The sequence below is a fragment of the Phalacrocorax carbo genome, chromosome 8, assembly GCF_963921805.1.
Source record: "Phalacrocorax carbo chromosome 8, bPhaCar2.1, whole genome shotgun sequence".
Lineage (NCBI taxonomy): Eukaryota > Metazoa > Chordata > Aves > Suliformes > Phalacrocoracidae > Phalacrocorax > Phalacrocorax carbo.
This window is the reverse complement of record NC_087520.1, coordinates 20,547,419-20,575,409: the sequence shown is the minus strand read 5'-3', so window position 1 is coordinate 20,575,409 and position 27,991 is coordinate 20,547,419. Positions and strand designations below refer to the sequence as shown.

Sequence of the window (27,991 nt, the reverse complement as noted above, 5' to 3'; positions counted from 1 at the left end):
GCTGTTTTGTAAACTGCAAGTGTCCAAAGATTCTGGGTGCAGCCCCCCCCCCCCCCCCCCGCGCAGCCTCCCCCCAAATAATAATGCTGCAGATTGTGGAAGGATTTGAGTCTGCAGCCAGAGAGAAAGGGATTAGGGCGAGAGCACTGGAAGTTAAATTGTGCTGCATATAAAAAATGGGCGGATTGGTCTCTAGATGAGAGCTTGGTACCACCTTCCTTTCTAAAATAAAATCTCTCTGGCATGAAGTCACAGCCTATTTCACATCCGGTTTACCCTGGGACGTATTACTACTGTCTTGGTAAAGAGAAAGCTTTTGTTGTATAGCGGCGGTCGGAATACTGGGAAGAGAAATTTTGGGTGCTGAAGCCGGCGGAGCGGAGCAGCGGCGGGGCCGGCGATGGCCGGGGCGGAGTGAGCGGGGGAGCGGAGCCGCGCAGCCCCCGCGCAGCGCCCGCGCAGCCCCGCGCAGCCCCGCGGGCGGGAGCGCAGCCCCGGCAGAGCCGCCCGCCGCGCCGCCGACCCGCGCCCGGGGGGCTCCCGCTGAGGGCGGCTCTTCGCTCGCTCCCACCCGCACGCACCCACCCACACCCGCACCCACCCGCATCCCTCGGCGCTCCCGGCTGCGGGCACCGCGTCCCGCCGCGCAGGCGGCTCCTCGCCCCTCTCTCCGCAGGTACCGCCGGGTCCCGGGGATTTTTTTTTTCCTATCCCTCCAGCTTGAAAATCCGCAGCGATCGATGGGCATTATAATTTATCTTATTTATTTATTTTTTTAGCGCGGTCTGATTTCCACCGGTCTCTTGGAAAAGGTTTTTGGGGGGGTTTGGGGCTTGCTTTATATATATGTATATATTTTTTTTTCCGAAGGAGGCGGTGGGAGGGGTGGCTTTCTCAGAGTGAGGGGGAAATACAAAGTTGAAATGCCGGCAGGAAAACAAGTCTCCATTTGCGCCTCAGAGGTGGGCAAACCTCTCACCGGGGATCAAAAATGCATCAAAATGCCCCCCTTCCCTCTCCCCCCCCCCCCCCCCCCCCCCCCCGCCTTTTTTTTCTTTTTCCAGTGGGAGCTGCCGGATTTCTCCCGGCAGCGTGGCTCTTTCTCCCATTTTGAACGGGAAAATCAGAGCTGGTTTCACAGACGGGCGGGGGGAGGCCAGGGTCTGGGGGCTGCTGGTCTTTAACACTCCTTGAAAGTCTGTGTTAACATTTGCTTTTTCCAGCTGCGAGAAACTTTCCTTCTCCAGGATTTACAGTGCCTGTGTGGGTTTACTGAAGCGGGGGGTGGTGTTGGGAGGGGGGGGCGGGTGTAGAGCTCAACAGATCAAGATAGTTCAGAATAATTCACTTTCCGTTCTTTATCCCGAGGAGCCTTTTGCCAAAGCAGAAGTTGGCAGGACGGGGAGAAGGCGATTTTTGAAGCCACAGATGTTGCCTTTCCTTTTGTAAGGGGGCTGATCACAGGGCAAGTTAAGATGCAGTCTCGTCCCTGAAGATCTTTATCCACGCTTTCCTGCCACATCCAGCTTCTTCCTATCCAGTTAGATCAGCTCAGCCCCACTCAATTCTTATCTGTCGATCATTTGCCTATAAACGCACTAATTATATCTCACTGCTTACATACCGCTTTGTAATGATATTTTATTGATTTAAATTGTCCCTGAGAGTGTGCAGTGAATTCGGGTAGCTTTATTTAAAGGTACAACAACATTTCCATGTGCAGGGCTTCATTTTCGCAGGCATTTAAAAAACCTCCAATTCGCTACTGGGGGGAAATAGAGGCTTAGTGTTTTGTTGCCCTTATTTACTGTAGTAAATCGACTGGATTCCAGCACACAGGATACAGATATGTAAAGGGACCTGCAGCATCTCCTGGGCAATCAGTTGAATCTGGAACACCGGTTCCACAAATATCGGCTAACTTTGTATTTTAGGGTTTGTTAGAAAGCGAAAGAAACCTTCTGAGTTGTGTTACTTTTTACTCAAAGGTAAACCGAGAGTAACTCAGCGAATTCTGGAGAGAGGACAGGAGACATTTGGAGAGGAGGAGAAGGCTGCTGATGCAAAAACATTCCCTAGCAGTAGTCAGAGACCGGTAGAGATTTAGGAGATGGTGTGTAGGCTGTCAGCACATGGTTTGGTTATGAATTGTGCCCCTTAGACCAACAAAAATATTAGTGTGCATACGTAGCAGCAGATCAGAGAGTCAGAATCTGATCACTGTACTTCTTCTCTGATGCTAACATTTCAGTGAAGAGGAGAATAGCAATATCTTCAGAAGAAAGTTGCTTCCCTCACATCAAAGCAAAGCAGTGGCTGTGAGGGAAGCACCGCTCTCCTCGGTCACGCTACTGCACACTGACACCTTCCAGGAGGTTTGGAAGGACTCAGGCTGGTTCAAGTCAAACAAAAAATAATTACACTTGGCTAGCTGGAAAAGTTATGGAGGCACCTTGTCACATTTTCAGCACAGGAGGAAACAGTAAGAATTGCCACGGAGTTTGGGGACAGCAGCTTTAACTCATAATTGTTTTTGTTAAAGTTCAAGAACAATGCAAACAAGAATACACCCTTACCGGAAAATAAATCCCACCCTAAACCTCTGTGTCTAAAAGTAGAAGGTAAACAGAAGAACAGCCAAGGCCGTGCTCCCTTATTCTGAATGACATGAGCTGTAGTATTGTGAGGTCATTGCCTGACATCAAATTATTCTGCAAAAGTTACCAAAATTGGACATTTTTTTTTTTTAAGTACCTGTTTTAATGTAGGGGATGTTGATGATTATTTTTCTTCTAGTTTCAGAGCCCACCATGAAGAGACTCCTGGTGCTTTGTGACTGCCTCTGGGCCTGGAGCCTCCTTTTGAATGCGTTGACTGAAAGAAGGTGGGGAGCTTTTTTTAATGCACCAACATATTTTAGGAACCTTTAACTGAATATAGCAGCATAAGGCAAATACTGCATGGGCTGCACTACTACTAAGTGTACTGGGGGAAGTTAATCCCTGTTCAAATCCCAGCTAAATCTAACTAAGGGAAGACTGAAAGAAAACAACAATTTATTTGCATAACATCTTTTTTTTTCAATATTGTGAAGAAAAAAAAAGCAAAAGCTTTCTGAAACAAATTGAAACTAAACTACCTCTTAAACACCTGTGCAATCCTTTCTACCCTTATATAATGACTGCTCAGAAATACAAGTTCCTTAGGAGAAAAAAAAAGTGTAATTAGGTTTTTTTTTAATCTCACTTAAGTGCTACTTAGTAACTTTATTGTCCCTGCAATCAGAGGCAAAACCTTTACTTCTTGGTTGGTCAGGATTGTGTCTTAACTTAGTTTTGCAAATCTGAGGTAGACCTTCCTGGCAAAGGAAGACTGCTTGGATGAAGACTTTGTAAGCTCAAACCCCGTAACAGTTTATGTTTGAAAGACCATGCTGCGCTGAATGTTTATGGAATATATGTTGAAATGATAATCTAAAAATAGCATTAGTATTAAGAACAATCTCTAATCATACAACACCTCATCTAACAACTAATAAGTTAACTAGAGATTATAAAGCAGTTTAGAGTATACTAGAAGAACTCTCTGCAGTTCAAAATTCAGTAAAGGTGTTTGAGAAGACTCACAGATATATTTCTGTATTTTAGAAATATTAATGTCCCATCAATAATGTTACCTAATGACCAAAAAGCAGTAGAAATTCTGTACTGTCAATAGTGATCCCTAAAAGATGTATTTGTGCCTTGATCTCTATAATGTGTCCTTATGCATTCACAGCTGTAGATAAACTTATTTTCTGGCTACCCTGAAGGTTTTGAATAGAGTGGAGTGGGCAAAGGTTCATCTGCACAAGTGTTTCCTCAAACAAACAAACAAAAAAGGAATAGAAGCGGGTGATCCATGTTATAATTGCTGTATCAAGTAAACATGACATTTTATAAGAAATACCTTTATTTTGATAATATATTAGGAAAGGTGAGATTTGAAGTATTCATGAAGTACTTCATCTGGCCTAGCTAGAGAATTTCGTGAAGACATGTTTATTATATAGATACATGTACATGTATATGTGTACATATATTCATTATGTCTATAATACTTGCATGTGCGTTCTTGAAGTGAGAATTAAAATGCATTTAGACTAGTGTTTAAAAATTAGATGGTGTGTCACTATTATAATGACCTGTAGATGGAGTTAGTGCACAGTTTTTATTATACTGTGGTTTAATATGAAAACACAATCGCACACTGTCACTTTTTCCTCAAAATGTACACACCTTACATGAAATATATCTGTTTCTAAAGCCATTCTGTCATAGCAACTTCCCTTCCCTTTCCTTCTAGAGTGCTGTTAATCCTTTATGATAAAAAACAATTGATGAATTAGATAAAGTGTCTGTGATACAGACAGTCTTTCTATATCATTCTTCTTGTCATAAACCCCCAGCATTAAGACTATTTTAATATGTGTGCTTTGAATGAAAAATCACAGTCCCTCTGGAGTTACAGTATACTTTATATGTACACAAATGTTCACATCCTTCCTGTTGTGACCATATGTCAGTTAAAAACAGCCTAATGGTGCTTTTTACCTCTGATAAAATGGTGGGAAGAACAGGTAAGGGTACTGACAAATGCAACACCCAGAGTGGAAGCAGTGTATTGCATGCATCCTTTCTGACTGCACTGCCACTAGTCCATCTTTCTGACACCTCTTCTGCAAAAATATTCATTTATTTACTGCTGAAATTTGTGAAATGCTTTTATATCCTTCTGCCACCTTAATGCTGACGACCTTCTGCTACCCTTGAGATATGTATGTACAGCTGCTTGTTTACTGACAATGAGCGTTAACATAAAATTTAATCCAGTGAAAAGTCCTGTGTTGCAATTCTACATAAGGTGTGCGAGGAACGATCCTTTGAAAGATAATGCTCACTGGAGACAGCAGGAGAACTTGTTATCTGTTAACATATAGAAACCATAAAAGAAAAAAATATAGCGTTTGCGACTTAAAATGCATCTGTAGGTATGAAAAATATAAAACAACCAATTGTTTTTTTAACGGAAATTATATGATACGGCTAGAGGAAATTCATAGTCTTTTTTAGAACTATTAAAGATTTTCTCTTCTTCATTAGAAACAGTGATTTATATGCATTAAAAACCCCTGAACATTGTTCTCCACAAAGTCACATCCTATTGAAATAAAACAAAAGTTAGCAAAACTTCTATGAGTGTCAGTTCTGAAACTCATTTAAATTTGTACTGTTACTTATTCAAACCCGTACTGCAAAATAACTTTGAAGCATTTGCTGAGTCCCTACATTCAGGCTATCTTTCCTCCTTCTCTCTGTATTTGACCCAAGTGGGATATACGTGTGGGATGTACAAAGGATGTTTGACTAATGCAGCTTACAGAAAATAATTTTGTAGGTATTTTAATAGAACAGATCATTTCAGGTAACAAATATATTCCTCATAAGACAGTCCTTGCTGGTTAGAGCAGGAACAACTGGCAGGGCACCGCGTCCCGCATAGCGCTGTGGCTGTAGGGCTGACAAGCTGCCCAATGGAAGAAACACCTTTGTGACTAGCCCTGATCCTGACAAAAGTTTTTGGCACTGCACTCTTTATCAAGTTCAGTAGCAATGTGTGTGACAAAATGACGTGTTGGAAAGCAGTGTTTTTGCTTTTAGTCATGATGACTACACATGTTTATAATGGAAGCCTTCCCAGCAATGAATACAAAACTGATACTGGGTTTGGCTTTAAGACAACTGTATCCTATGATTAAGGGAATCGTCTATGACAGGGTATTTTGTAAAGGTTTCAGGTTTAAGTAAAAGGTTGATTCTGATGTCATCTACAGCTGACAAAAACATAAGCCCAAGGATTTCGTTCTGATCTACGTGGATAGGAGTAAGATTTTGGTAGCTGTGTTCAAAGAGCTTAATTTCATCCTTGTTCAAGAAAAATTTCAGGACCTTTGGCTGAGTTAGAGATACACATTAGGGATCTGTAAGCAAAGCTTTACAGATGTGAGAAATTTCCATATCAACAGATGGTTTTGTTACATATTTGTGGGAAAAGTTGGAGGTATTCCTCCAAGTCTAATTGCTAAAGGAAAATGGGGAACAAAGAAAAATTATATACCAACTGTAAAAATGCACTCTCACTTGATTTACTTCTATATTCATAAAGAAGACATCTCTGTATTTTTTTTGTTTTAGCACTTATTTTCAGTACTTGTGTCAGTGTTCTCAAGTATCGTTATCTTTCTTTCTGTGCAAACCCTTTATAGCTATTATGAATTAAACACTATCTTTTGCTGACAAATGAGCCTTTTACTGAGGAACATATATTAAAATATTATAACCATTAATGAATAATGACAGTTAAGGAACTGTTGTTCTATTTGCTCACTGTTTATTGAGAGTTATTGTTTTTCTATGATTTTACAAAAAAAATGTACAATCTGAGAAGAAACTCTTTAAGTGAAAGAACCCTATAAAGCACTACAATCTTGTTTTATGGAGGAGATTTTGTGACCACAAACCAGTATAAGGAGGGTTAAAGAGATTTTGGAATTATTGTTTTGTAAGGTTATTAGTAGATCATTGTTTTTTCAGTGTTAACTGTTCTGCATTTCAGCTATGGACAAACCTCATCACAAGATGAACTTAAAGACAACACCACAGTATTTACCAGAATATTGGATCGCCTGCTGGATGGTTATGATAACCGCTTGAGACCAGGACTGGGAGGTGTGTTGTATTATAATTTTCAAGGTTACATGTTAGATAAAAATCAGTTTAAAAAATGTTATTCTTCCATGATATACTTGTTTTAATTCTGTTTTTATATACACATAATATAATGCTGATATGTAACATTAATTTTTTCAAAAATGGCATGCCCTATCTGTCTTTCTCATACTCTTTTCTCTCACACTTAAAAGAAGAAGAAAATGGTTCACAATTCAAGAAGACCTCTGAATATGTATTGAAACTTTAAATGTATGAAGAATAAAAGATAATAAAATATGACCTGTGACCTGACAAATGACAAGTTTATGAATCGGGCCTAAACAGCACATCTATCTATGATTATCTTCATAAGAGGATTTGGTTTTAAAAGTGAAAGCATCAATCAACCTTAGTTGTAAAAGTCTCAGAGAAGTTTATAAGTTGGGTCTTTGTTCCTACTTATGTATGTCAGGATTTGTTTCTGTAACATTTTGCTTTCACAGCTTGGTAGAAATGTCTGTCTTCTACTCTTGGTGCTGAATCCATAAAAAGGTTTAAAAACACACAGCAATTAGAACTTTATAAAAACGTTACAAAGTCTAGTCTTTATCAGCGTCTCCACGTTCCACTCTGATTTGTTCTACTCCGACATGACCCTAAAATTGGGTCTTAAAAACTTGTTGTTGGTTTCACTTCCTTCAGATGTGGGTGGGTTTTTTTTGTGTGTGTATTTTTTTTTTAAATATTCAGGTAAAGTAAAATAAAGCAACCCACCCTGCAAAGTATAGTTCAACCTGTTTTCATATAATAGCTCTCAGAGGAACTGTGTTATCTGAAGAACAGGGTATTACATTAAGAATTTTTATACCAGCTCCTGCGGATGAAATGGAAGGTAATTAAGAATAAGCTTATTCTGTGGTTTGAGGCTACCATCTTGCAACAGTTCTTGAATTGTGAGCCAACTTCTTCAACGGTTTGACTTCACTGACTTCAAGGAATGGCTAAAGATAAAATTCTGTTTATAAAGTATCAATTAACACATTTAGAAATTGGTTGGTCTGTAAATTTTTGTGTGCAATTTCAGATAATGCACAACAAAAAATAGAATAACTTCTTTTATCTACCAGTAGTTTTGCCTGCCTACTTGTAATCCCTTGGACTAGTGTAGAAATAAATGCTCCTTTATCTTTGATTAATGCAACTGTACAATTCAGTCAGCTACTATATCACAGTAAATAAACATAGCAGAGAAGGCAATAAATAAATGAAACTCTGTAAATTGTAGTAGAGTCTGGTACCTGTCTACAAGAAAAATCTGAGCACATGGTGATTTCTTAGATGAGTTTTGTAGCTGTTATGATTTGTTTAACAATTACTAGAAAAGCAAACAAAAGGAGACACAGGGAAAGGATTTTCTCTCATTCTCTGGATTGCAGTTTAGAGAACTGAGCACATCTGTAAAGAATCTTATGTATATGTATTGATAGATATGTTTCTGAAGCCAGACTTCAAGGGTGCACTGTGAGAACGGGCCAGCGTACCTCAGGAAAGGATCATCCAGTCCATTTAAAATTTACACTTGACAGTAAGATTGTTTAATGTAACTGCTTCTGTAGGAGGAAATGAGTCTCTTCGCAAACTTTGATAGCCATTTACATCATTGTAGGTTAAAAGAAAAATAAGTAGAGCATGGGAAATATGGGGTGGAGGGAAGGCAGGATCAGAGCAGTTTCTCTAACCAAGGGTTAGAGAAGTTTGAATAATCTTTGGATCCCTCCTTTTTTGAATTGTGTTGCATGTTCTTGCCTATAGCCAAGAACCTCAAATATCACAATTTCCCTATTGCTCAGTACATTATATTTTCACAGTTATTATAGTTCAGCAGAGTAAATTTAATTTTTCTGTTATATTTGGTAGCTTTGAATACTAGGAACTAAGAGTACCAAGTTTTAAAAAAATCCCACCTCTAATGAAATTGTGGGCAGTAAATTAATGTTTAAAATCAAATGTAGTAAGAAGTAGCTTTACTCTTTTGACTGTTGAATAATGCTTTATAGATTTCAAAAGTGAGGGACAAACTTCTAGGCTAATAGTTTCAATTCTGGTACCAATTTATAATACAGGGTTTGCTCAGGAATTTTTGAAATTCACCTCTGCAAAACCTTCTTGCTGAGGTATCTAAATATAAGCTAAGAATCTCAAGATGACTCAGTTTTGACACATTTGATTTAGACACTTCGTATAATGAGGAAATGTATTCTGAAATATTCCATAAATAAAAATATCCAATGGGAAATCCAAATCAATATATCAAATATAACACAGTTTTTGGAGTTGGAAGTTCAACAGCCTTTCATTATAGCATAACATGTTGCTGGAAATTTTAAAATGTATATGGAAGAGCAGTGGTTTCATTTTCCATCCCAACATCAGTGACGGCTTCTTATTAAATATTTCAATCAGAACTTGATTTTTATTTACTCTAAAGAGAAAGTGAAGAAAACTACCAATATAACAGCATTTTTAGATATATAGAAGTAGGTCTAAAACTCATTTGCTCCATATTAGCTGTGATGTATCTATCAGAATTTGAGAGACCAGAGACCCTCACACATATATGTTACGTTGATAAATTTTATACTGTTAGGCACGATGTAAATCTGTATACTACTGATTACCCTATAGCACTCTTCCAATTATCCAAAATTGTCTGTCCTGTTCTTTCTATGCCTTTTGACAAACAGTAGGTGAAGTAAACCAGTGCTTGGTACAGTTACTTTCTTCTACAGAAAGGGACATATTGCAGAAAACTCTCTGCTTATCCCTGTGTGACCTCTCCTTCTGTATTGCGGTTTTTCAAACATATACACCTCCAGAAAAGAGAATTCTGTGCATGAACAGAAACAGAAAAGAGAACCAATTTCTCTCTTTCTCACCTATGGAAGAAAAGGTAGAAGATAGAGTTTCTTCAGTCAATTTATTTGTTTCTCCTTCCTTGTGTTCATGTGTATGCATGAACTACTCAGTGACAAAAAGGTCTGTTTACTGAGAAATTGTAATGAATTGTGAAAGGGGTTTGATCTTGATCTTCCTTTACTCACTTACGGGAGTAATTTCCTCCTTTTTGAAATAAACACCATGATATTTCTCTATCCCAAGTTTGCAAACTTCTTATTAGTGTGGTGACCAGTTTCAGTGTTTGGTAGAAGTAGCCTGGTGAGGCAGATGAGGCACCTTGAAGCCAGGAACGAGCTTCTGGACACATGTCATTACAAAGATACATTGTTGGAGATAGATACACTATATATTAACTGGAAAGCCACGTTAAAATGTGGAGCATTAAGATAATGAAAAATTTAGAGATGCTGAATTTTGAATCACTCTTTCAGCATGCACGGAATCAGTGGTAGATTAATAGTAAGTCCTCCCTTTCCTTTTTTTAACTCTTCTTTTGAGGTATAACTTCAAAAGGAAAACTAAAAAACACATATGTTCCATAAAGAGTATGGGAATGAAAACTGTTATTCATCAGATAGCCCAGTCAGGTTATATCTGAAATTAAGCAAGCAGCTCTGAGCATTTTGCCATTAAACAAAGGAGGAATTATTCATCATTAACAAGAATATAATAAAATGGAGTAGGTAGCCCACAGGGAAAAATTATAGTGATTGAATATGTTCTGTATTTTAAAAATGGCATTGTGGCCAAAATTAAATTGATTTTTCTTTAAAAGAAACATGCAGCAATATGTTATGCATTGGCACATTTGCAGCTCTTATCAATAATTATTGATATAAATTATGTTATTTAGATGTTTGCCTCCTTCATATGCAGGCATAGTCACTTAGTCAGACATTGCTAGGGAATAGCATCTGTTGTACCCATCCATAAACATGGACAAATAACTACATTTACAGTTATTTATGCCTAGAAAATAGAACTTTCAAAATGAATGTGAAAACATTCTGAATCACACTAGAGGACACCTATTAACGCTATGAGAGGATAATAATTTACAAAAAGCAAAGAGGAGGAATTGCAGAGAGTAACATATTGAAGCTGAAAAATAGGAAATGATGTTAGACATTAAGGAAAAAAATAAACAGTGAAGTCATTTAGGTAATAGCATAATTTTCTCTGGGAACTATCGGGATCCTAGAACTATGGGTGATCAAAAATAGGCTAAATAATCAAGATACTGTTCTTTTTTCAAATACACAATCCTGAAAAAAATAAAGGATCAGAGAGTGGTGGGAAGGAATCAGATTCAACGCAATGTTTGGTGAGGTCTCACAGTAAACCACTATATCTAGAGTGGGAGTTTAAAAGAATTGAAAAGCAATGAAAAATGAAGGAAGAAATAAATTCCTCACATAAATGAGCATGCCATTGCCTTTTGTTCTGGGTTGCCTTCACGTGGGGAATAGAGATGAGCCCTGGGATGCCACCATGGCAGATTTGGAGTGCCACGGTGGAGAGAGGGTGGGCTTGCACAGCACAGGTTAGTTGTACCTGGTGCTGAGATCCATTAACATGAAATCAAGTGCAGCTACAGGTTTTTTAAGACTATCACTTTTGCAGTGTGTACCTCCCCTCTCTAAAACTAAAGGCTATCATGTGGTCTGTGACCTTTTAACTTAGAATAACTGTAAATGTGGTTTATCCTTTTGAGAGGGATTTTGTAGTAGAAAGGTTGTTTAATACAGAACTAAGAAGAACAAGAGTGGGTTTGATCAATCTTCCTAAATGAAATTTGCTGTTATAGTTGGGTCAAATGCCCATTAGATCATCCCAAAGAGATTATCAACATTACTTCAGTATTGAACAGAATTATACTTGTTTTATATTATCAGGAAAAGCTATTTGTTGAGCTCTCCTGTGTGATATTTATCAAAATTGAGTGTGACTGTCCTTAAGTGGAATGTTGGTCCATCTCAGGCAATTCATTACTTCCACAGAGTGCTTACATTTAAAGTGATGGAAAATAAACCTGACAGTATTATGTTAATCAGGTTTTAAAATTCAGTTTTATGAGAACATTATCTATAAATATATGATAAACTTACCTCTTGGTGATTGGGGTCCCAATAGAAATCGTTGGATTTGAAATCATATCTGAGCCAACTTAAAGTTTAGGGAAAATATGGTTTTCATCTGTCTGTGTAATAAAAATTTAGTTAAACCTAAATGTTTCTTCTCTAAATGAAGAGAGAGTCCTATACTGGACCCCTACACATAATTCTGTACGGGAAGAAGGACTAGATGCTATGCTTCGCTCTAAAAACTGAAAGGGCTGATTTTGGTCTTTTTTCCACTCTGTAGGCACCACATTGATTTAAAGGCAATGGTAAAAAGCCAGAGAAGACCCTAGGAGAATTGATTTAGTACAACAGTAGGGAGGTAGGGAGGATATGAGCAGCTTTGAGCTATTAATTGGCATGGGGAGAGCTGCCATGACACTGTGCAGCTCTCAGTAAACCCTTCATAGCAGCACAGACTATAGCTGGTAACCACAGGACAGCTTACTATTGTCCCTTTTGGTCTCTACTTTTACAAAAGCAGCAGCACAAAATTCTTATGAATGTATTTGTTGCAGTTCTTCAATCAAAATATTTCATAGGATGCAGCCATAGTGATTAGCCCACATGACTTTTTTTAGTAATAATAGTGTACAATATACAGGCATCTAAATTCATTCAAAACCATAGGAAAAGTCTTCTTTATTCTAATAATTATAGCACACACTTACACAAGACATGCAGGAGGAACAAGCGCATTACCAAAAAAGATGGAATTAATTTAAGCCACCAAAACATGCTATTTAGATAAGCCTTGTACTCAAATACCAGCAGGTCAGAAAGGGAAATAGTTAATGTAGACTTTCCTATGATAAATAGGCTTAATTCCTGCTGTTTAAATAAATCTGTATTTCTTATTTTGTTCTCAATTTGTAATCCAATCACAATTCTAGCAATAATGAGCTCCCTGGGAGTTAAATCAAAATATTTATTGTTATTAATTTTGAGAGGGTACGTTAGTCTAGCATCATTAGCAGAACGCTGTAGTTGTAAAAAGCAAAATTACAGTAGTTCACAGTGACTGGTGCTTTCATAGCCGTACGTGGATCAATTGCCTGAGGCTGTCTGTTCCAGAGTGTCTAGGTGTGGTACTCAGTTGCTGTTTTGCTGATCAGTAACTACTTGGACCCTATGGTTGCCTTATAGTAAAACTAGTATATCATTAATAATTTCCTTGTTTTTTTTTTAACTAGAATTGTTACATGTTCTACAGATATCCCTATAGTCCTGGTTCATGAGGTAGCTGTGATAGTCAAAAGACATGGTTAACATGTCTTTACAACTGCTGGATTTATCTCAGCAGTCTGATCAGCTCCTGACCTGAGCTTGTTTTGTTCAATAAGTTAGAATTTTCTCTAGTTCTTAGGAATACTGAGAAGGTTTTGAATAAAGCTCAGGATTTAATGTTCCTGAAAAATGCATTCTGAGCATTTGAAGCACAGTTTAAGCCTTCCTATGGTCATCAAGCTGCAAAGTGAACATGTTTAACCTTCATTCTAAATATATATCCCAACTGTATGAGTAAACACATGTCCTGTGCAGGAGTGACTCACAACTTCTGAAGCTCTTAACAAAGCACAGTTGAATCATCTAATTAGAAAAACAGTAAACAAAGATTTCAAAACTTCCATATGGCTTTGGAGGGGCTAATCTTTTTCTGTGTGTTCATACACACTTTTTCATTGCTCTTGAAAATGAGGAACACATCAAAGAAAAAAGAAATCATTTGGTGGTGTGTACAGTGGTTTTATCTGGATTTGAAGAGACCTGGGAGCAGATGCTCTGCAAAAGTGTAATCAATATGAAGATAACACAATCTCTTGTGAGTTCACATTCTGAATTTCCTGTTATTACTTATGACTTAAATGCCACTTAAATTGTTTTCAATATTATACAGAAATGAAAGGCATCACTCCTTTTCCCACTCCCTTGGAAGTGTCCCATCTTACTGCCAAAGCCTTTAGTTTTCATTTTGTGCCCTCAAAGTGATTTCCTTAAGCCTCAACCTCTCCACTATGACCATATGTCTCCCAAAACTAGGATTCAGGATACTGCTACACAATACGCTGCTGATTCAAAAAGTATATTCTGTGTTTGTGCAAGGTAAATCAGTTAGCTATATTATTTTCAATGGAGGCTCACTCAGAGCTGGGACTCTGAGTTTACACCATTAAGGGATGAATGCATTTTGCCTGAAGATCTTCTAGCATCTTCTTTCTCCTAATGACACCAGTGGAAGTACCTCAATGGAAAGGAGATGGAGAGATGGGGAATCAGGATGAAATACCTTTAAAAGAGTCAACTGAGTTTCACTTTTTAATATGTAAAAGCCTAATAGGTTTCATGATGATATCAGTCTGCCAGTCTTAAGAAAAGGTGTTTCAGTAGCTGGAACTTAAAGAATCAATTCAGCAATGTTTTACTGGACCTTGTGAAATCCCCATCTTCTTTTTTCTGCCAGCTGTTACATACAAGACCACAGCCTCTTGAACTTTTGCAAAAGTGATGGGCTGAAGGAGAGAATATTTTTTGTCCAAGCCAAGTAATTTCTGGACAACCATATGCTCCTTCCAGTAATAGAAGGTTAAATTCTCACTGTGAACTTCTTGAAGTCCAGAGCCAATTAAATGTCAAGAGAATACTTAAATGTCTTTAAGTCAGTTGAAAGCTTGTAAGCAATGATAAGGCCACACATTAATTTCACTGGACAGCCAAGTAGGAAATTTCACCTGTCCAATGCTTTTGTCACATGTCTCTGTCACTGGTACAAAGAATGAGAATATTATTAGACAATTCAACCACATCATAGTATTTTACTTGCTGTGATTATGAATAATACATTGGAAATGTCCTCCTTTAACTTTTTTAATGAGTTCTGGATATTACTTTGGCTACTGCCTAATTTTTGCATTAACTTGCTAACAGAATACAAGTGTCATTCAGTGCATTACTAGAATGACAGTAGAATCAGATCAAATATTACATCTTGATTATTGCTGTCTTACAAAAGGAGATATTTTATTGTATATATATTAAATATTTATATTAAACTGCTTACATTTATATGTATTTAGAAGTTGTAGACTTTTTTGGAGGAAAGTGAAAAACACGCACATGCATCGTAGAACCGATTCTGATTAGAACTACTGTGTCAGATACAGAAATGTATATTGTTATCGGCTGCTTAAACTTTATTCCTTATTTCACTTCTCTTCTGTCAGAACTTTCTTTTCAGATGGCACAAATCATATTTAAACCATCTAAAGTCTTTCAAAATCAGAGGGTTGTATTAAATTTGTTTTTTAATTTAATTATGTTACAATATTTAAATAATGTGATACAGATAGCTATATAGATACATTTCTTAGTCTTATGCAAATTTTTGCCTGCTGCATGACTTTTGCTTACCATACACTTACTTTTTTTGTTAGCCTCTTTTCTCTAGGATTACTTTTAATATTCAAAATGTTTCTATTTCTTTTTTGGAAGTTTTTTGACAAATGTATCACTCCTTCCGCACTTCTACCAAAAACGCCATCCTGGCTTGTATAGCACTATCGTAAATGCATTCAGAGTTACATCACTGTAAATTCTGAAAGCTGATGGGGTTAGCTCTACTCAACACTGGATTTATGCCTCCAGGTGGTGTTACTCCCTGCAGCTATATTTAAGTCAAGCGAGTTATTTTGATATATGCCATCCTGGTTGAATATTGTGTGATGTGTGGCCTAGAAAATACCAATATGTTCAGAAGCAATGGATTGTGTGTGTGTATGTGTGTAGAGCAGGAGGAGAGGAAGGGGGGAGGTTAAGCTCCTGCATTTCTCAAAGTGACTTAACACTAGATCTGCACAAGCCGGATGTTTGTCTCTTTATGGAGATCAGCACCATTTTAGATGTCTCAGACTGAGCATTTGTGACCACAAAAATCATTAGATTCTTCTGAAATGGCCAAAGGTATTGTGCCATGGAGAAAATGGACATCCTTGAAACCACAGAAAAGCCTAGCTTTATGGTATAGCATAAACATATATTCTGTATTATGTACAACTTAAAGATTTCAGGATTATTATTATTTATACTAATCTGTCATTGAGGCCTATAAAACAAATTTGGTAATTTAAGGGAAATCTAATGTTAGTGCTCATATAAATCTAAAAAGAAATCTAAATCATGTACAAACTATAACATTTATACATAGTCAAAAATTGTAATAGAGAAGTTTAGCAGATAGTTATCTGGAAAAGTTTTAACTCCTTTTTATTTATTGCAGTTAAGGATAATGCAGCCATTTCTAGCTGAAGCCAATAAAATATGTTTTTATACACCATAATGTATTCTCTCTCTCTTCCTTCTATGCTCCTGTGTCTCAATACAAAATACATAATTCATAAGCCCAGGGTTCATTATTAGAGACCTTCATTCAGCTTGCCCAGAAATATTGAGTACCCAATGAGACTTCTGAGTACTGTGTACAATATTCAGCACTGTTTATATTGTCAGACAAGAAGATTTATTAGTCTAAGAGTGAAAAGATTTACACAGCAGTGGAACTATGGCTGCTGTACTGTGGCATCACAAGCCATGCCTCAAAAAGTTCTGTGGAAACACTGCAATAAAGAAATTGTTGCTGACAATATTGACTGTGAAATTACATCTAGAAGCAATAAATTATCAGGATTGTATCGTAGACCGATTCTAGAATGGCTAATCAAAGCCAATAATTTTTCTATTTATTGTGGGAATTGGTAGTGCTTAGGTCTAATGAAGACTGTTGATAGACACTCACTGTCCTAATTTCCTGCTTCATCAGAGCGTGTAACTGAAGTGAAGACTGACATCTTCGTCACCAGTTTTGGGCCGGTTTCAGACCACGATATGGTAAGTGATGGCCTATATTTCTACAGCATTCATTTTCTCTTGTCTTTTAAATTTGGAGGATGAAAGACCTATGCAATAACTTATTTACCTCTTTTAAAGCTGGCCATTTTTTAAAGCCTTGATTCCAAAATGCTGTCAGCTTTTATGTGCAACCATTCCTGCTAGATGTGACTGCATTTAAGTGCCCTGAAATTAGCAGCCTCAGTGACTTAATAATATGTTTTAACAGGCATTATATTTGCTACATAATATATTATGAAATGCATTAGGGTTTGGATCCATATTCTTCTGAGAATGATTGCTCAGGTCCTTGCTGGCACACCACTGATCCAATTTGCCGAGAAAGATCATAATCTTAAAACGCAATTAACACTTAGGCCTACAGTGTGACATCTGTACAGTCTAACCTGTATTTTTATGTTAAAAGCTACTGATCAATGGGAAGTGACTTTCCTAGATCTTGGCTGCTGAAAGAGAAGAGAAGATTAATGAGAAAATTAGTGTCACTTCTTTAGGGAATGAATATTAAAATCAAATTGCTAGATAACTGCAGGGGATGGGGAAGTTCAGAAAACTGAATGAAAATGTTGTGAGCCATGGTCTTAAGAGATATTAAAAACTGTGTAAAAATATGGATAAGGTACTTTAAATTTTGCATATAAATGAGGTCTTCACAAGTAGGTTGCTATTGACAGGGAAAGCCTGGTCTGCGGCTACAGGCATCTGCTGGATCCTGTGTTAGGATGAATGTTGGAAACATCCTCATTAATTTAAATGAAGAAGAGAAAACAGCTCACCCTTGTAGCTGGCTACATTTAGCTAAAGACATTCACCAAAAGAAAGATGAAAAAAAAGAGAAATTATCACAGGAAAGGAAATAAGTTGTATTTCTTACCACAAAATTGTAAGTTGTTTAATTTGAACTAGAACAATAGACAGGCCTTAAACACTAAGATATTACAAGTTTTGACTACTCAAAATAATGTTAAGGGATAGAAAAACAGAGAAAGTATCTTTTACAAGGTAGTTCATTTTCCTAAATGAACCTTATGCAGAGACATAATTTTCCTGATTGCTTGGAAAACTGCATTTATAAAACTACAGTCAAATTTATAATTGCAACTGATGCCATGATATTTAAATGAAAAAGAATAGCTTGGGCAGCACAGGCTTTTTGACTAGTCATTCTGCTGAGAAGACCTACAACAGAAAGATAATCCAGACTGTGACTCAGCACAGATATACAATATTAAGTACCACCTATATCATGAAGAATTTTTTAAAAAAAATCATTCATTCTATTCAGCTTTTTTGTTCTGTGATAATCTTGTGAAAATCCAATGTCGACTTATTACTCTAAATTATACATTAAAAGAGGAGAAATTCCTTGGATAAAGATTGGTAGAAACCACTGACATCCACCTATTTGTGTTCTGGTAATTGGTTCAGTGAAACACTTCACCTTACTTTCTCATTTCTGTCTCAAAATAGGTAGCCGATCACCACTGGACAAACTGAAAATTTTGAACAGAGCCATGTGACTAAAGTATATGGTTTTTTTTTTAACTTAATAGTCTTTGAATTAAAAAGGTAGCAGCCACAGTTTGTAAGTGATCTGAGATTGCTCCATTTTTTGTAGAGATCTGTCTTCTCGGGACAGGACTTTCATTAATTTCCTGAAAGTTAATGTAATTTAAAGTATTGTGCTGGACACAGATGTTTGTGGGAGGTGAACAAAAAAAAAGTGATAGATATATGCGGGTGAATGTATGCTTTGTATTAATATTTATTAGGGTCATTGTCTATAAGTCAGCTGGCTAAGCTATTGCTTGCCCTTTTGAGTCAGATTTACTAGAAAATTCCAATAATGAATAGCAATCTAATAAAAGAATAGGCATGGATGCTTTCCTACATGTAGATATAAGTTTAGAGTAACTGATAGGCTTACTGAATTACTTGGGACTATATAACATTTGGACTTTGGTATCTACTTATTCTTTGTAGCTTCAGGTGATTTAATTATTAAGTAGAAGGTAAAGATAATTTACCACCCCTAGGACAAACTGATATTTGTATGGGGTTTGGGTTTTGAAGAAGAATAAAACACTGAAGCTAAAAATAATCTGCTTTCAGAAGTAGTAACAGGTATATTTGAAAAGAAATTATTGACTTAAGCTATAACTCAGTATAGGTGAATAACTACAGCATAAGTGATCACTACCTAAAAAAAAATCTCAAAAACAATTAAAAACCCATACCACATTGCCTCCTGATTTTCACTTAGGTAAACAGGAGAAAGAATTAATCAGTCTCTTAATAAAATGTGTGAGCAAGAAACACACAGGCAGGCATTCATATGTCTTGAAAACTAAGGAATTACAGAAAAGCGTTTAGTGTAAAACTCCTACTCACCTCCCCCGAAAAGTAATGTGTGTGCAGCCTACTCATGCTAAGCCTTTTGCCTAAGGAAATAAGTATGAAATCAGAGACAGAAAGAGAAAGATAAAATGAAGAGCTTACCAGAATATAAAATTTATATCAATTTCAATATACATTTAGTGCAAAGTCCTCTATGCATACTACAGGTTGATTGTAGACACCATCATTTGAGGGCTACCCCAAATTTGCTCCAAATGAGCAGACTAACAGTAAATGTAGACTAGATTGTGGAATTTGGTCATGGAGGGGGGCCTCACAAGCAGCTGGATTGGCACATGGAGGGAATGATGCGCTGCTGTCTGAGCCCAGGACTGATGGCAGGGAACTGGCAACAAGATATTCCAGCTGACGCCATGTGTTATGAAAGTACAGCCACAGTGAGACATCAGCATACCTAGACCATCTGTTTGCAGAAATCCAATGAAGCAGTTATATAGATAGTAGGTTGATATATCAGGGAGTACATGGTGTTCCTACCCACTCTCAATACACTCTTTTAAGAGCCGCATAGACATAACCTGTTATTCTATAAAGAGAATGTCTTGGCTTGTTCTTAATCTTGTGAATAAAGTTAAACAGAAGAAAAACACTTTTTAAAATAAAAACATCTTTTTTTTAGAACTTTGCAGGTTTTCAGGCATGGTCTCTCAGATGATGGATTGAACTAATCAACATATAACTGGCTATTCTCAGGACTGTAATTTTTGTTATTATCTGGAATAAGAAGCATTTTAAATTTTTTTTTCATAAAGACAGATTTTTTTTTGTTGTTGACTAGTAAACCTTCATTCCCACTGCTGCTGTACTGTCAGGTTCTCAGGAACAAATATCTGTCTTATTACCTTCCTGTACAGCACCCCGTCTGATGTAGACCGTAGTGTGGTCTACCCTGGGAATAAACACTCTCCAAGGAGAGATATCAGATGAGTAAATTAGAGAACATTTAAATCAAAGTGTTACAAATATATATTCAGTACCATACAACTTATTGCCAAAGTGCAGATAGGAATCATCTTTCTTTACCTGTACAATAAGGAATGAAGGGTCTCCACTGTGGAGAACTTATTCCGAATTTCATCTTGCTCATATGTTTGCACATAGACAACTTCTATAGTAGCTGGTTTGGAGAAAATCCTTCTGTTCCTTTGTTCTCTATAGCACCTTCCCATAGAAGAAAGCCCTGATCAGAGCATCTGATGACTTGATCTTAAAGATCAGCTGTCTGTCAGGATTCATTTGAGGAGAATTATTGTACATGTTAAAGTGGGTAGTGAAAGCTAACGAGTTGAGAAATCTCCGCCAAAATGAATTCATCCTATATGGTGCAACAGGCTGGGACAGAGAATGATTCAGTCTGTGCCAGGCATGACCTGACAGCTACTTTTTGATTGAGTTTTGTCTTATGCTGTCAAGTCCCTTATCAAATCTCTCGGACTCCTTGTTCTTTTCCAGCACAAGGACCTTGTGTTCATATAAAGTGAAAAACCAGACTCCCTTCTCTCAACCTGTATCACCTCCCACTCACCTCCTTCTTTACAGGCTGAAAAAGATAAAAAGGGAATGGCATGCCCACTGAAACGATGTCACCTTCTGGGCGTCTTTTACCTTTCCCATGCATGTAAGAGGAAATTTTCTTTGGCGCTAGTAAAATATGGAGGAAATCTGGTATCTTAATGTCATCATACTGCATTTTAAACCTCCTTCTCTCTAACTCTACTGCACACCTGGGACAAGATTTTGCACACAGTTCAACCTAAGACCCCAACTAAGCAAAATTCAGAAGCAAGTAGTTGGCTATAAATGCACAACTGCTGTCACTGGAGCTGAACAAACCCAGGCTACAGCAGCTCACCAAGCACGTGATTAAAAAAAATGGAAATACAATCAAGTATGCACCAAAACAATTCACAGGTCTGGGATGTAAATTAACCCCCCAAAACCCCAACAAAACCACAAAGTAAGACCACCCCCTGGAACTACAACATTTCGATGTCCACAGGAAATTTATTTAGGCATTTCATGCCCTAAAACCAGGACTAACACACCACCAGTAAGAATCACCATTCCTGCTGATACTTGCACAAGGAATAAACAGCTCATGATTGCTTACATTGTATGGAGCGTTGCCATTTGTTGCAAGAAAAATCACAAGTCTAAGGGAGTCTGCCACAGAGTGATTTTGCACACTCATTCCAGAATATTTCTCTTTAATAACATGCTCCTTGGGGCAGCTCTTTTCCTTATAGTTGTGTGTGCCTTCACACACAAGAATCTCCTTTATTTCAGGATTTGCCATCTCCATTGGCAGGAGGTCTCAAGCAAAGGTTCAGTTTCTCAGCCAAAAGATTATCAGTCAGGGTAATACTGAATAGTGTTTGGATAGCTACTTTTCATGTTTATCACAATATCATAACCATGAATGATGGAAGGGCAGGATAGTCCCGTACTGAACTTTCATGTCAGAATGGAATTTTTCCCTGGGAAAATATTATACTATACTCCATCCGCAAGAGTTTTTCACATTTTCACCCCACATACATATTTTATATATACATATTTTAGGTATAATACTTCAACATATTTTTCCTAATTTCACGCGAGAGAGTGAAACTTAACTGACCTCTTACCTTTGGTCCTGTTGCTTTGTAACAAATAATTCTTTCATTTCGTAGTGAGTGTTGCTTATTTTGATTCTCCCCATGTACACTGAGCCAGCCACTGCCTCTCTTCTCTGTTGGCCCAGTCTTTGCATAACTGAACTGTACTTCTTGGTCCAAAGCTGTCCTCGGCTTGTGTTCTCTGTAGTCCAGTGATTTGGCCCAAAGAGCCATTCCGCATATCATAAATCAGACCACATAATTTTAGAGAACTGTGAACTTTTCGCAGGTGGACTACATGTTTATGCTAATGAGACACTTAGAACAAAAGGTTCTAGTAAGACCCTGTCTCACCAGGCTTGCGTTCTTCTAAAAGACATATTCTTTGTGTGCTACACATACTGGCTACATATCCACAGCTTCAAATTACAGTTTTACTGAAGGTGAAATAGAAGTGAGAAAAGTGTGAATTATTTTGTTTCCACTATACTATATCTGAAATTCTTGTCTACTTTTCAATACACTATTCTCCCTAACATGTATTCTGTTGAACACAGTAATGATATTGTAACTGTTTAATAACCAGCTTCAGGTACATTGTAAGTAATATGGAGTATAAATGTTCTGATAATTACTAATTTCGTTAATAGTCATCTTGCTTCTAGGGAACGGTAAGAACATACTTTTCAAGTTCTCACACTGCAACATATGGCATCATAAGTGTTTCCCTTTTTTCTGAATTGATGTAGGAATACACTATAGATGTATTTTTCCGCCAAAGCTGGAAAGATGAGAGATTAAAATTCAAAGGACCTATGACTGTTCTTCGGTTAAATAATTTAATGGCCAGCAAAATTTGGACACCTGATACCTTTTTCCACAATGGAAAGAAGTCAGTGGCTCATAACATGACGATGCCAAATAAACTATTACGAATTACAGAGGATGGGACATTGCTATACACAATGAGGTGAGCCATAAAATATTATATCCTTCATTTAGTTTGACAATTTAACTTGTTAAAGCATCATATTTTCCAAACAGGAAACAGGTTCCTTTTTGAGCATAACTTGATCCCTGCTTAGTAACTGTTTTCACAATAGGCCATGGAATAATGGACAACCTGAGGCATTTTCAGTGTTTATTTTTCTCCCTTCCTGCTGTGCTACCTTTACACTCTCTGGATGCGTCTTAATGCTTGATTTTAAAAAGGTATCTATTTTATTAGGAATCCATTGATTTGCAGAGGATCCTAATTTGGAGCTGCTTTCAAGGATTCCATCAGCAGAGTATAACAAAGCCTGAATGTTTAATATAATCTAGAATACTAGATCATGTACAAGGGTCTTTAATCTTTGGATCCTATAGAAAGCAGATTCTAAGAACTAGCACATGCACACAGAATTCATTGCCTATTCTTCATATTTCTTGTTCTTGGGAATACAGAGCATGACAGTCTAAAAATAGACACTTCTTATTCCGTTCATAATAAGAAAAACAATTCACTAAAGCATTTGGAAAGTTAGGAGAAAAAAAATATTTTTGTGCTGGCACCATTTTTTGCAGGAAATATGTTACTCTCTTCATGGATAACTGAACTTTAGCTACCCAGTTGTCAACAGAGGAGTTAAGTACATCCTTTTGAAGTAACGATGATCCAGAGTCACGGAAACATTCTGGATTAAAAGACTACAAATTAATGAAAAAAATGGTATGTTGTCTCTGCAGAGCTACACATACCCCATTTATGTCTCCCATGGAATCAAACAAGGTATAAAGTGATTCTGTTGACTCAAAGTCAAGATGGATAGCTTAGTACATAGGTGAACACTGAATTTTCTTTTAACAATTTTAAAGATGTTTTTAAAAACAGTACAAGTATTTGGAGAAAACAAAGTTTCCAGGCTTTCGGGAGCCTGTCAAATATGCTCAATTTATTCTGCAGTATCTTTCAAGACTGCCTAGGCTAGGGTAGACTTTGCTTGGCTGGTAGTTATACAAGTCCAGATAATTTTTTCTTGTCTTCCTCAATGCTTGGCTGTTAGGGATTTAATCCGCAAGAGCACTATCTTGGCAGCACATTGTTCATATATGTCTCTTTTTTTGACCATTACCATTTCTATTTGCTCACCTTTGCAAGTGCCTTAATGCAGTCTTCTGCCTAGTATTCAACTATTGTTGTTCATTCCTTGCTGGTATGCGGTATGTGACTGTTTCTAGTTTATCTAATCTGTTTTATTGAGAAATATGTTTGCACCCAAGCTGATAGCAACAAAATGATTTCAGCAAATGTCTGAACATCCAGAGTTGGCCAATTTAATGATGGCAACAAGGAAGCAATTTCAGTTTGTAATAGATTTTAATCCTCATGCCAAGTTAGAAGCCTGAGCATGTCTCTGCTCTATAGTGGAACATGGTAGAGGGGCAGAGCCAGTCACACTGTGGTGTCTACACATGCCTGTCAGGCCCCCAGCCAAACAATTCAGGTCCCATTCTAGCTGCTAATTAATCACATAACAGATATTATGCTATACTTATTCTGTGTGTCTTAATAGAAGTCTATTTGCTATTTCTATGAAACTAGAGTAAATGTGTCCTTTTGCTCATTAATCCATTATAGATTGACTGTGAGAGCAGAATGCCCAATGCATTTAGAAGACTTTCCTATGGATGCACATGCTTGCCCCTTGAAATTTGGAAGCTGTAAGTTTATTTTAAATTGAGGTTTCTCGCTTTTTAGGCCACTTTACAGAAGTATTTTGCAACTGAGAAAACCTCAAGGGTTTAATCTTGTGTATTTTTCATTCTTTTCAGGGTTGTATTTTTATTTTTTTATATATATTTATATTTAATATAACTAACTTCTATGTGTCTTAAATATTCTCCAACGTCATGACTGGACATTCACAAAAGAGAAAAATTACAGTGCTCTAAACGTCTAGAAAAGTAGCTTGTCACACAGAAAACATTGTTAATCTTATAGTTGCTTTATTTTGTTAAGACCCAAAATCAATGTTAGAGAAAAGTAATACAGTCCATGGATAAATGAATTGATTTAGGTGAAAAGAATTCCCCTACCATAGTCTTGGCACATTTAGAACAAAATTCTGCCTAAGATTATAAAATATAAGTATTAAAATTGTGTAACATTTCTGGAAGTGAAAAATCTCACAAAACTCCAAATAGAGTCCTATACTTGCAGCATTTGTAACCTTTGATTAGAGAACATACTGGTCAAAATGTAACTTAACTGAAATCTGTAATAAGTGACGAAGCTTCCTGTAAGTTAAGTATTTGCCCCAAAACTTTAACTTGAATAACAACTAACCTGACACTGATACTTTCAAACTTAGCTAAACATAGTATTTTTAAAAAATTAAATATAGTTGCCTTCAACTCTTTAAGTAAAAATAAAGAAAATGAAGAGCTGTTTTACTCTGGTTGGTTCAACACAAACAAGGAAGACAGACTGTGTGGAAGATGTAGTGTACAAATTGTTTCCTCAATGGTTATTTTTTTCTGGTAGAAATGGGTCGTTTCATTGATAATGGGTACTTAGTGGCTTGATCTATTTTAGAAGTCAACAAACAGAACACCCAATTCATTCTTCACATGTTACCAGACAGGGCGATAATTTACTTTGGGCTGAATAGCACTATGTTTACCATGAGAAAGGACTGATGTTTTGTCTTTAAAGAGCTACTAGCCTCCTAGATAAAATTTAGAGAACAAAAAGCTCATACAAACTTGGCGTATCACTGACAGGAATAGTTTACTCCTTGAATGTTAAGTTTTCTTCCAGCACTTCCAGTAAATCTTTCCAAATCTCCTCTGAAACAAAAGGGGGGGGGGGAGGGCGGGGGGTAGGCCTACTCCAGCTAATAACAGAGCAAATAGCTGCAGTGGGCTCTTGATTAGTAACAGATCTGTGCACCTGAGATCCCAGTTAGATCAGGAGTGGTCGCAGGACGGAATTTCTTTTGAAATGCACATTAAAATATTTATGTGGACTGCATGTTGGATCTGGGAGGTGGGAAAATGGCTAATTGTGCATAAAACCTGCTCATGCAAAGTTAAACCAATAACAGTTTTTGAACAAGCTGAACTACTACATTGAATTTTTATAGACTTGATAAGACACTTGTCACCACCTGTGTGCATCACTGAGCCACAGCCTAAACACCAGACACTCCCTAGTGTGAACAATAGATCCCATTTTTTTCCTACATTGAGTTCTTTCTAGCCCACTGTGTCCCACATTAGTGTACTCTTGGTTCACAAAATGCACAGCTTTCCAGATTACTAAGGATCTTGCCTCAATTAAATGATTAAGAGATACAGAAATCGTGAATGAAATGGGATAGATAATATGGATTTGAATACAACTCCAGAACCACAACACAAAGGAAAAACAAGATAGCAAAAAGACTTGCAAGTGTATCTGCATATCTTTTGTATTTATTTTCCTTTTTATCCTGCCAAGAAGAGTTTATTATCATAACATACATAATTTTCTCAAATGAACAAAAAAAAAAAAATCAGTGATATTTCTGATTGAGACACCGTTTCTTACGCTAAAGTCAGAGGCGATAACCAGCATTCTAAGCTCAGAGTGCTCTGTTGTGCTTAACAGACTATTCTCATTATTCTCTTGTTTTGAACGCTAACTGGCTATCATGCCGGCTGTCCTAAACAGGACCTAGCAAAACAAGTAACTCCAACTGCTGGGAAGGGCCATGAGGCAAAATCAAGGAGTTTTCAGGGAAACTTTGCATTCCCCTACTAAATTCAGGTGAGTTTCTAATCTGGGGTCCTCATGGGGAGGAGTTCCTTCTGTAGCAGGGTTTCACTGCAAACACTGCATAGGGAATTCACTGTCCAGAACGGGGCCTTAAAGCTGTCCCTCTCTCCTCCTTCTCATCAGATTATATGTCATAATTACCAGATTATAGAATATTTATCTCAATATTTCATTATTGATATGAATAGAAATATCTTCCATGGCACAAATAGCTGTATCCAAGCAAGATATGAAAATGGGAATTGCCATTATACACAGAAAAAGAAGAGTTCTTATATTTATTTGCCACTTTTTCAGTGGCAATCATACATTTCAGACATTTCTGTTAAACAACTAAAGCAATTCATTATAATCATCCTAATGGACTGAAAAATTTAGTGAAGATGACATTTAACTGTCATGAAAACATTGCTTTAAATGCAGACTACAATATTACACTTAGTAGGTCCCCAGGTAGTGTTTGCCCAGCTCTGTTTGTTTTGAATTAAATTAGATAAGAGTTTTTCCACGTCCTCATCACTTGGTGGAGTTGGATTCAGAAAAGCCACATATTGAAGGAGTTGCACAGCTTGTATGGACTGCACCCGTACTGTAGAGGCCGATAAATGTTTGACCCAGCTCCAAGGCTAAAGTGATTTTCCAAAATAGCAGCTTAAGCTAGAGGTTATTTCCATGTAAATTCAATGTGACAAATGCTAAAGAGATTCTGGAACAACAAAAAGCCATATGTTGGCAAAACAAAATCAGAAAGGCAGATGCTTTCAACCCTTTCCACAAAAATCTGATTGCAAGTTTAAAACTAAGGCCACTCTGGATAGCAGCAGTGGTAGGAGCAAAAGGCTGTGTTGCTACTTATCCAATATATGAACTGGAAGTTGAGGATGGAAACTAAACAGAGCACCGAATCTGGCCGTTACAGGGCAGGGCGTGCTCATCTCCAGCACTGATGAGTGTGCTCCCTTCCCGCTGACCCAATCAGGTGGTTCTCAGCAGCTCAAGAAATCAGTCCTCTCTCTTGCAAACTCCTTTCCTGCTCCAGAACAAGTAAAAAGCTTGAAAATTAGTATTATTTCTACTTTTTCTTTTTGCAACTAGATTACCAAGCCAATTGTTGTACTTAGCAAGGCCATTATTTTTAAGGTCAGAATTATTAATATGTAGATTGGCATTTACCACTGATTCCATAAAGCTATGTATATATTACAGTGCTTAGGGAATATGAAGTCCAAGGGTAAAAGCACCCTTCCACTTCAATAATGTGGGATCAAATGCCATGCAATTAATTTACCAGCACACTCTATCCAACACCACCTCTTCAATTTTTGTTATCTCTCACATTGATAAGATAAAATTACTAACTCACAAATGAGGTCAAGTAAATCAGATTCCTCCTTTTCCTGTCCTGCTTTCCAGTCCTGAAAAAAGGGAAAATCTCATCCTGTAAGT

The 27,991-nt window shown here is 37.2% G+C and overlaps 1 protein-coding gene across 2 annotated transcripts in view; it reads left to right on the top strand.

Moving 5' to 3' along the window:
• Positions 1-234: 234 nt before the first annotated feature.
• GABRA1 (gamma-aminobutyric acid type A receptor subunit alpha1) overlaps positions 235-27,991 on the top strand; it is a 43,422-nt gene continuing 15,665 nt past the window's right edge. Inside the window, exons 1-6 of one of the 2 annotated variants that reach the window (XM_064458964.1) lie at positions 235-301; positions 2,797-2,884; positions 6,655-6,767; positions 16,641-16,708; positions 22,494-22,714; positions 24,365-24,447. In XM_064458964.1, coding sequence (XP_064315034.1) covers positions 244-301; positions 2,797-2,884; positions 6,655-6,767; positions 16,641-16,708; positions 22,494-22,714; positions 24,365-24,447 — 631 coding nt within the window. In that variant the 5' untranslated portion in view covers positions 235-243. The other variant, XM_064458965.1, reaches the window with a different exon arrangement.